Consider the following 10396-nt stretch of genomic DNA (forward strand, 5'->3'; position numbering starts at 1 on the left):
ATTAGAAGGTTTTGTTTGTCTGAAATAAGGCAAAGTGTGGAATTAACTTACACAGCCGAGAAAGGAAACAATGTGCAATTACAAAAATGTCCTCAAGTTTATTGCCTTAAACAAGCTAGTTTGGCTTTAGGACCAAATCGGGTAAAAATGCCATAGTCGGGGAGCAATTTGAGGGATTTTGATAATCGAAGATCAAATTGGTGAAATTCTCATAGTCGATGGACCAAATCGGTAATTAACTCAAAGAAAAAGTTAGGAAGCTATTAGCTTATTTTTGAAACATTATCAAATAGAGCTTATAACTTATTAGTAGTTTAAAATAAGTTATAAGCTTTTAAATAAGATCTCCAAACATAGGCTAAAAGTGTATCCGATGACATGTAAAAGTGCATAAAAGATGGTTGCACTTTTACATATTATTTGGTGCATTTTGTAGTAATGCTCTATGCACTTTTACATATCATTAAATGTACTTTGAAGTTTGAAATATTTACTAAAATGTCGTTGTCTTTTTTCCTAACTTTCTAAAGATTGATTATATTATATTGACAACTAGTTTAATTTGTATTTTTGTGGTGCAGTTATGCGAAATCAGAATGGGGAGTTATGCGAAATCAGAATGGGGATTGGATGGGAGGGTTCTGCACGACAAACGTTGGCAATGCTACAGAAGGAGAACTGTGGGCAATCTACCTAGGCATAAAATGGGCTTGGGAGATTGGCCAGAGAAGGATCAAGGTGATAATGGACTTTCTACCAGCAAAGCTTTGGCTTACCGGTGAGACTGAACCCCTAGGACACTATGGGGATTTGGTCAGATGGTGGAAAGAATGACTTGAAAGAGAGTGGAATGTCGACATCACACATACACCGCGAAGAAATAAGATAGTTGCTGACGAGCTCGCTAAGATGGCAATTAGAAATCACTGCAATTGGATAGAGTTTAATGTGCCACCAGATAGCATTATAGAGATGTTGAGGAATGATCGGGTGCTTTTTAAAGGCACAAGGTCTTAGCTTGTTGGGTCAATATGTGCTCTATTTATGTTAAATGACCTTTACAATTTGTTTTCGGTCCATCTTCAGCTCTCCACCCACATATTTCCCAAATGTTAACCAAGCTGTGTTTCATTTCTTCTAATTGATTGAATGTATTTTATGAGTTAATTAGTAACTATAGTAGAGAATGGTAATAATTGTAATGCTGTAATCGTCATATCAATTAAAGAAATACAATGAAACAAAAATCAAAATGTAAAAAACAAACCTTTTTAAGGGAACATAAAAAATGTCTACATGAAAACTATACATAGAAAGCAAATGTTGAAACATAATTTCCAGTGGATTGACAGAAATTATAACGTTTCCTGTGATGCCACAGGACAGCTAACTTCAAATACCCCCAACATCTCCAGCAACACATTAATTCACTACTTCATTGATCAACAAAAAAACAAAAACAAAAAAAACAAAAAACAAAAAACAAAAAACAAAAAAACTAGGATGTGTTCTTGGGACCAACCGGTTTCATGCTCACCATTGATCACATCAGAAACAACAAAAACAAAAGTAATGTGCAAAGAACTGCACTTATCACCTGAGAAATCTTGATTATGGCGGGGTTAGAGTCCAAACGCGAACACAAGCATCCTCCCCAGAGCTCACAACACTATGCTCATCAGTAAAAGCAAGTCCATACACCCCACCTAGATGAGCTCCCTTGATAGTAGTTCGATCAGACGGGGGCTTGCTCAATTCGTAAACGATGACATGTGTGTCTAGTCCGCCAGTTGCTACCTTAGTGTTGTCAGGGGACCATGCCAAGCAGTTTATTCTTGCAGTGTGGTATAACATATCCTTAAGCTTCATCTGCAGAAACAAAGTGCATTAACTTTACTGAAGGTGACAAGTTTAATGCATACTTACACACTCTGTATTGAATACCTCTCGAGTGGCACGATCCCAGACAACAGCCTCTCGGTTTGCATCTGCTGAGGCGAACATGGAAACATCTGGGGAGTACCGGATCACAGTAATAGGTCCACGGTGCTTTTCCAGGATGGCCTGTTCTTTGAGAGCATCGCCTGTTACAGAGTATACGCGCAGTTTACCATCCTGGGCGCCAACAACAGCTTCAGTTCCATCTGGTGAGATTGCGCAGGCTGTCACAGTAAATCCAAGGTTGGTGCTCCACAACACATTTGTCCCGCGAAGGAGAACTATGCCTGTCTCAATCGAAACTATAGCCAGCTCGGGTGAAGCAAGGGCAAGGCTCACGTCCTTTGGTTGATTTCCAACATCAACTTCATTTTCATTGCAGCATTTATCTCCTTCTAGAGATGCTCTCCAAATCTGATCCAGGCACAGAAGTCAAACAATATACTGAATCAAAGAACTAACATCATTTCCAACGACAAAACTAAGATGTGCACAATCTTTATATCTTGCTTATTATAGCCAAGCCTTGGAGGAAGTACTTCATAGTTTGTTCTAATAGAAAGAAAGGCAACAATATATGTAAACAAAGTAAACTTCAGAACTCTACTCACTTTATTGTTGAATCCAAATGAAGCAAGTTCTCCTCCAACAGCTACCAAACATTTGATCTGGGAATTCATCTTCTTCTCTAATTTTCCACAGTAACCAGTGCCTTGAATCCATTTAACAATTAAATTATCGAAGCTGCTAGTTAATATAAGTTTTGGGTCACTTTTCAGCACAGCTAATGAATTAGCATTCTTTAAGTGTCCAGAGAAAGACACAGGATTTTTGTCCAGATCACTTGCAGAAAAGATGGAGATTGTACCACCAAGAGAAACAATTACAAGATGATCATTCTGCCAGAGACACCCAACTAACATGTCTTCAACTCCACCAGAGCCAGGAGAAGCTAATGTTTTATTCACCTTCCCATTTCCATCCTCAGATATGTCCCATACTTTTGCAAACTTGTCAGCCGACACAGTTAGCACCTGAACTTTTTAGAAAAAAGCATGAAAAGGGTATTGGCAGATGAGATAAAAAGGAAAATTAAAAATGTCATTGATCCTCTTTTTATTACTGCTCTTAAAAAAAGGCATCGAAGAACGAAAGTGAGAAAAAATAACATGCTGAATGTACACATGGAGCATTAGCATATTAGCATACTTCTGATTTCAATGGCCTTAGATTTAATTTGTTCTAAGTTCTTAGCAAGCTCTAAAAATAAAAAGTAAAGCATCGAAATTACCTGCTTACTATCCGGGCTCCAGCTTACAGCATATATACTGCCTTGGTGACCATCTTCAGAAGATAACTCGCCCATTTTTTCTCCTGTTTTGGCATCATAGAGTACGCCCTTCTTGTCAGAGCTTACAGTAATGAATTTGTTACCATCCGGAGAGAACCGCAAACAGTTAACAAAATTTGAATGATGTCTGCAGTTGAAAACCCACAATTAATAATTTCAATTGAGTGTGAGATTAAAATGGCCTCACTCACTTTCTTGAAGACCTAGAAAGGCTCTGATTATCACAATGGGAAGGATAAGAAACCTTAGAGACTGCTTGAACTTAAAAGGTGGTCCTTCATAAAAGTTCACCAAGAAATCTTCTCCACACGATGCAATACGGAAAGGTCTTGTCGGCTTAAATGCGCAACTCAGAACTCTCCTTGAGTGGCCATCAAATTCTCCTACATTCGAACCTGAATCCCACCTATGAATATAGTTCATAAAGAAGGAAATCAGACTTTGTTAAAGATTCAATAATGTCTATAGAGAAACTAAAACAGTCAAACAAGTTATTCCAAAATGTTAATAAGATACAACAAGAGAGAATCAGTACAAGTTCCATGCAGAACAACATAGATTATAAACAACATTAAAACATAAACTCACTTAGAGCAAGTAACATGTGCATAAAAAACAAAATTTTCCATGGCTCATCCTTCTAGCATATGATTAATGGTTGAATGGTTTCTTTGTTATCTGAACTGGTTTTGGCTTTAGTGTAACACATGTAAAATGCACTCTGGTCCTCCCACCTATTTACCTCTCGGGTCGGGGCAAGCAGATTCCACCTTTTGTGGGGTCGGAGTGTGGGCCCAGGGCAGACAGATTTCACCTTTTGTGGGTAAGTATTTGAAAAGACTCGCAAAATAGAATGTTGTAATAAATTTTACTTTTGATCGTATCTATTATACATGAATCACATTTAGTCTTTGACTATTAAAATTTTTTAATTAAGTGCATGATTATGTACTCATTTTGGAAGGAGCAATAATTAACTGGGAAATTGGATGGCAGTACCATATGTGATACAAATTATGTAGCCATGTAAAAGAAATTTGAATATTCAATGATCAAATATGATTCATGTGTAATAGGTAGAGAATCAAAAATGAAATATTTGTATATAATGTTGAGTCCAATGATTATCAAATGAAATACGAACTCACTCACATGAAGGCGCGTACGAACGATTTGCCCTTCCCATCACCGCAGGCAACGATACGCATTCCATCGGGGGACCACTGGATATCATCGATACGGCCGGAGAGCACTCGGTACTCGTTTTTGAGAACGAATTCATTGCGGGTGCCCCAGATGCGGATGATGCCGGAGATGTCACCGGAGGCGATCCACTCACTGTTGGGGGAGAAGCGGGCGACGGTGACATTGTAGGCGTGCTCGGCGTAGACGGAGACCTGGAGCGGGCGATCGAGGTGCCAGATAATCACGGATCGCCCGTTGCAGTAGAGGATGGAATTCGATTTCGGATCTCCGGAGATCAGGATTCCCCGGCCACGCTCCGTCGACGGCACGCAAGCGTACGTCTCCTTCAGCTCCGATTTCATGCAGTTCAGCATTGTGAAAGAGTTTCCAAAGTCGCCGGTGGCGAGATACGTACGATCACGAAATCAAGTGAAGGAAGAACGAAAATGATAAAATTGAAACAAATTTTTGTTTATCATTAAATTATTATCGCTAATAATCGGATTTAATCATGAATTTCTCCAAGCCAAACAAATGTCAACAGTCAATTTAATCATGAATTTCTCCCACTCTTCTTAATTTTCTCCTTCACTTTTAAATTTTAATCTAAATTAAAATTAAATTAAATACAGTTAGTTATTTTTCCCGCCAAAAAAGAACAGATTTTTACAGAAACTGCTTCTGTGCTTATAGGTCCGTAGATTTGTACAGAAACTGCTACCGGTGCTTATTGGTCCATCGAAGGTCGAGTGATATAAAGTATAAAGTAGGGGTGGGCAAACCAAATTAGTTGGTTTGATAATATACGAACAATTGAATGGTAATAGATTTTTATATACCAAACTGTTTGGTGAAAAATCGAATTGAATTGAACCAAATATCGTTTGTTTGTTTGTTTTTTTTTTAAAAAATAATAATAATAATAATAATTAAAAAAAAAAAAGAGTAAATCCAAGTCATTTGTTGATTGTTTTGCCGTTCAGCTCATATTGTCATTGGTATTTATCTTAAATTTTTTATTTGATTTCTTTATGCTTGTTCTCCGCTTTGCAGTTTTGGTGTTTGCCACAATTATCTCTAACTTGAGTTATTCTTACAATATTCAATATTTTTCTTAGTTTCATGTTTCTATTAAATTAATGTGCTTCAACATTATTCTAATTTTGATTTCTAGTGCTTTGAAATATTTTTTCATTGCTTGGAAGCACTGGAAATATATTTTGCCAAGAAATTAACTATATAGTGTTTGACATTTTCAAAAAAAAAAAACTATATAGTGTTTGACACTTGCTCTCCAAATATTAACTATACAGATTGATGATTCTTCATATTGTCAACAAAACATTCCCAACTAAAGAGCCGGTTGGACAAAAAAACCAACTAATGTTTGATAATTAGTACTTAGTAGTGTGTTTAAATTTTGGATTGCTATTTTGTTATATAATGTTTAGACTTTGAATTTGGACTATGTCGATATGTATTGTTTAGTAGTGTGTTTGGAAAATTAGGAAATGTTAAAAATTAAGGTTCTTAAACCGAATGGAATACCAAACCGAAATTGAACTTTTTCAAACCGAACCGAACTATAATGTTAAACCGAATGATATCATTTTTTTTTAAATACCGAAATACCGATACTGAAATCGAAATCGAAAAAAAAAAAAAAAAAACGAACAGAATCCCGAAACGCCCACCCTTAATATAAACTTAATAACTCGGGATTCCCGATCTCTCATATGTACCTGTTGGGCGGAGGTGGGTGAAAGATCAAATTCAATAATTGGTGTCTCGGAAATTATTGAGCCAAAGCCTGGGACATGTACAACATCTTGTCTTTCAAAAATGTAGCGGTATAATAAAGAAATAAAGTTGCTACATGACTTCTCATATGTACATGTAGGGTGGAGATGAGTAAAGGGCGAAATCCAACAATTGCGGCTTGGAAATTATTGGATGAAGCCTGAAGGGACAAGGACATCTTTTCTCCCGAAATGTGACGGTATAATAAAGAAATAAAATTGCATCAAGCGCGCCCTTCATTAAGAGTAAAAACTATACAGTTATGACTGACTGATACTGGAAAGGAAATTGTAGGCGGAAGCCAGTGAAGGGCCAAGTCCAGCCGCCTCTCGAAAGGGCTATAGCTAGACAGTGCTTATAAGCACCAAATGAAATGGTGTTCGCCATGAGCACAAGACATGAAGTTTGCAGAAACAATAAAATTTACAGCAGCAAGTTTAGGACTACAACAGCAAATCTGCAGTTGCTGAATGAGCCAAAAGGTTGCAATTTCACTAGCACTAGTACTAATTCAAAAGAAAAAAAAAATACAACGAAGCAGATTCATCCTACGTCGTGGGGGAGCAAGAACTACGAAATGAAGGTGAGAAGCAGAGATTACGATTTCCTAAAATGGGGAAACGAAATCACGACAGTTATGTAAAGCAGAAGCAGAGGGAAAATGCAGCAGTAGCGCGATATTTGCAGAATAGCAGAAGAAGATTGATCGTTGATTTGTGAGGAGTCGACTGCAAGGGGCATGCCATCGCTGTTGAGGGTGCAGGAACGGGGATCAGAACCCTCGTCGGTGCTCATCATTAGGGCTCTCAAGACCCCAGACACTGTATGAAAATACGCAGATCGGTTTTTGTTGAGAAGCCATGTTAGACCCATCAGCTGGCAATCTTTGCTGAGCATTTTAGCCGTCCTGTCCTCCGATTTGCTCGTGTTTCTGGCTTTCACCTCGCCAAGCTGCACAAACCAATTCAGATCAGATGCATGAGCACATTCGAGCCCTTTCAGAAACTAGTAATCCATGACAACAAACACGATCAAATTTGACATTTCTACTATATATAGCAATGATGTAGAACCAAAACTTTTCTCTACAAAATGGTCGTTTCCAGCAGTTGACCATAGTAGCTCCATGAAAACGTATTCCTTACCAAATAGTCAGCAGATGATGAAGCACGGTGATCTATGTGTTACTGATCATTCATGCAACAATCTCGACACCTTTCATGCTATATTCTTAACCGGTATGCCAAGGTCTCCTCATACACAAACTATGACAGGAAAACATCCTATAAAAGTCGTGTTTTTACAATATGGTGGTGTTATTTAGGCCACTCAACATCATTGCTTGTACTAATAGACACAATAACGTGGTGCAAATAAATGAAGAAAGCAACAACTAGTCTAGCTCCCAAGCTCTGATTCGGACGGGCTAAGTTATTGAAAAACAATATTAAAGTTCTCATCTTATCAAGAGGGGCAATTAAACCTCTAGTCCTCTCTCCACCAAACTAGGGACCTAGAAAATCAATGTTTCATGAATCTATCTTCCTTAAAATGGAGCTGGGCGTGATGAACACTCGTGACTATGCAACCATCAAAAGCCTCAAGTTTTATGCTCTTCTACCCGCACAGATAGCTCAGTTGGTTCCTGGATAGTGGGACACAGAATCCAGCCCGATGTTACACCCAATGTGGTGGGCTGCTTCTTGGGCCCCGAGCACTGGTTAGTCAATGTGATTTACCCATCTACTATCCCAGACCGGGGTGTGGGGCCAGGTTTATGTACTTATGCTTGTATCTTACTCCACCATAATCATGGCAAGCAAACAAAACACACTTTCCCAACCATCCACTTTGCATCAATCTCTCCATTTCCACTCCCATATCACACATCAAAGTTAAAAATCAAAGCTTTAGAATTCTACTGTTACACAGACTTAACATTAAAGGAACAATCTTGATTATGATTAAAATGGAGGAGGAAAGGGGGGTTTAGAGAACTTACAGAATGCAGAGATTTCAAGCACTTAGAACAGCCTGCAAGACTAGAATAGCCATTTGGGGAGTTACCCAGGCAATTCTTCTCCAGAATCTTCACACGTTCGTCGCCGACCAATTTCCCGTCTGGATTTACAGTGAAAGTTTCTGGGCAGCTCAGAGGATGAACCCTAATGCCGCAGTAGCAGTACACCATATCACACGTCTCATTGGGCTTCACCAATTCAACGCCTCTGCTCCCCATTGCCTTCTCCAGCGAGTCCACGCAGGTCTCCGAGTCGTCGGGGAGCACCGGCATGTCGAACGCCGCCGTTTTGGGGATCCTGGCGGTGGCCGCGCGGCGGAGCGCGGTTCTGGAATAGGCAGAGTAGAGCCACGCCGCCAGCACGGGGCAGCAACGGGTCCGGTGGAGCTGACCCGGATAAGCATTGGACCCGCATGCAGACTTGATCCCGTGGAACATCTCCTCCGAGAGGTCGAGCGGGCAGGCGGCGTCGGAGGACTGCTCCGGGATGGCCGGGATCGTGGTCGGCGGTGATGGGTTGGGCAAGAATGTCTGGGTTTGAACCGTATCCGGGTCTGGGAAACCCGGAATGGCCATCAAAGTGGGTATGGTGGTGAGAAAAAGGAAAGTGAAAACATGGTTGAAGAACATGGCTTTGGTAATGATAGAAGTGGGGTTTGAGGAAAGGATGGGAAGAGATGGAAATGAGAATGGGTGTTGGGTTTTAGTGAGAGTGTATTATATGGAGCAGAGAATTGAAGATCCAGTAGATGACAGAAATGGTAGATGATTGTGTTTGGCAGAAGTTGATGGTAAAAGGGTGATGAGTGAGGAAGAAAAAGCAAGTAGGAGATTAACCATTTTTAATTGTGTCATGAAGAAGAGAAGCTTTGGGTGTATATCTAAGCTTAATGCCTGTTCTATACAATTGGAACATACCTTCACATACCACCTCTCTTTTCCAACAATTTACTTTTTTTTATCAACACATGAAGACTAGAATATGATCAGTGAATTGATTACTTGACTTACAATTTACCTCCGCCCAGACTCTAGGGGTCTTATGAGTTTAGATTAGTCATGCGAAATTGAAATCATCTAAGTTTAAAAGAAAAGTATATAACTATAATGACATTGTTGATTTAACGGCTAAAATTAATGATTAAATTAAAAAAAAATTACTATAATGAATAATTAAATTGGGTATTAACTAGTTCAAAATGTGATATGATATGCATGTTATCATATGAATAAGTATAAAATTTGGTGAAAGTTTAGGATACAAGAAAACTCTAACTCCTTGAAACTTGTTTGAAATGTTTCCATGTTATTTCTTAATAAAACAAAAAATTGTAGAAAAGTTGAAGACATTTCGTAATTAACTAAAAAGTCATAAGCCCATTTTATCATAAAGTAATTGATTAGCATTTTTTTGAATGCTACTAACTCTAACACCTCCACTAAGGCTCAAATCACAAACTTCTAAATGGAAGTCCAACTTGAGTATCATTAGACCACATAGTCTTTGGTAAAGTAATTGATTAGCATACTATATATAAATAATAATTGTGACAATGGGTTTTCCAAATCACCCAAAATAAATAAATGGAATAAGATTCAAATTGGCCACTAAACGTAGAAAATGCAATTAGGCCACTGAACGAAAAAAAAAAAAAAAAAAAAAAGTGCAATTAGGTCACTGAATGACAAAAAAATGCAATTAGATCACCGAACACTCCAAAACCGTGCAATTAGGTCACTGAACACTCCAAATGTATGTAATTTCACCTAATAGCATGTTACTTGCTTACGTGGCAGCTGAGTTGGCATTTTAATCATTTTGAAACAATTTTTAATAATTTCCTCCAAAAAAATTTAATAATAAATTTTAAAAAAATTAAAATTAAAATTAAAAATAAAAGGAGGGGGTGGCCGTAGTATTTTTTTTTTTTAATTGTTTTATTTTTTTTTAAATTTTATTATTAAAATTTATTAAAAATTATTAAAAATGCCAACTCAGTTTCTGCGTAAGTAGGTAACCTACTGAAATGGATGGTAACCTGCTATCAGGTGAAATTACATACATTTGGAGTGTTCAGTGGTCTAATTGCACTTTTTTTTTT

At 38.1% G+C, this 10396-nt stretch overlaps 2 protein-coding genes across 2 annotated transcripts; both read right to left on the reverse strand.

Annotated features, from left to right (window-relative positions):
• Window positions 1-1255: 1255 nt before the first annotated feature.
• Window positions 1256-4993, reverse strand: LOC109163120 (actin-interacting protein 1-2-like). The gene is made up of 6 exons (XM_019311850.1): window positions 4442-4993; window positions 3534-3695; window positions 3230-3416; window positions 2550-2972; window positions 1945-2352; window positions 1256-1869 (listed from the first exon to the last, which is right to left on the reverse strand). The coding sequence occupies exons 1-6, from the start codon at window positions 4846-4848 to the stop codon at window positions 1612-1614; spliced, it is 1845 nt and encodes a 614-aa protein (XP_019167395.1). The 5' UTR covers window positions 4849-4993; the 3' UTR covers window positions 1256-1611.
• Window positions 4994-6615: 1622 nt separating this feature from the next.
• Window positions 6616-9153, reverse strand: LOC109163122 (uncharacterized GPI-anchored protein At4g28100-like). The gene is made up of 2 exons (XM_019311855.1): window positions 8277-9153; window positions 6616-7225 (listed from the first exon to the last, which is right to left on the reverse strand). Exons 1-2 carry the CDS (start codon window positions 8922-8924, stop codon window positions 6872-6874), a joined length of 1002 nt encoding a protein of 333 aa, XP_019167400.1. The 5' UTR covers window positions 8925-9153; the 3' UTR covers window positions 6616-6871.
• Between the last annotated feature and the right edge of the window lie 1243 nt (window positions 9154-10396).

This window comes from Ipomoea nil, unplaced genomic scaffold (assembly GCF_001879475.1).
Source record: "Ipomoea nil cultivar Tokyo-kokei standard unplaced genomic scaffold, Asagao_1.1 scaffold2975, whole genome shotgun sequence".
In the NCBI taxonomy this organism is placed as follows: Eukaryota; Viridiplantae; Streptophyta; class Magnoliopsida; order Solanales; family Convolvulaceae; genus Ipomoea; species Ipomoea nil.

Excerpts from the sequence above, each read along its gene's own strand:
- LOC109163120 (XM_019311850.1), bottom strand. The coding sequence starts at position 4,848 with ATGCTGAACTGCATGAAATCGGAGCTGAAGGAGACGTACGCTTGCGTG. Across the intron at positions 3,417-3,533 it reads AAGTTCAAGCAGTCTCTAAG|ACATCATTCAAATTTTGTTA; the intron begins GTTTCTTATCCT and ends TTTCAACTGCAG. Across the intron at positions 2,973-3,229 it reads GGAGCCCGGATAGTAAGCAG|GTGCTAACTGTGTCGGCTGA; the intron begins GTAATTTCGATG and ends TAAAAAGTTCAG.
- LOC109163122 (XM_019311855.1), bottom strand. The coding sequence starts at position 8,924 with ATGTTCTTCAACCATGTTTTCACTTTCCTTTTTCTCACCACCATACCC. Across the intron at positions 7,226-8,276 it reads GCTTGAAATCTCTGCATTCT|CTTGGCGAGGTGAAAGCCAG; the intron begins GTAAGTTCTCTA and ends TGGTTTGTGCAG.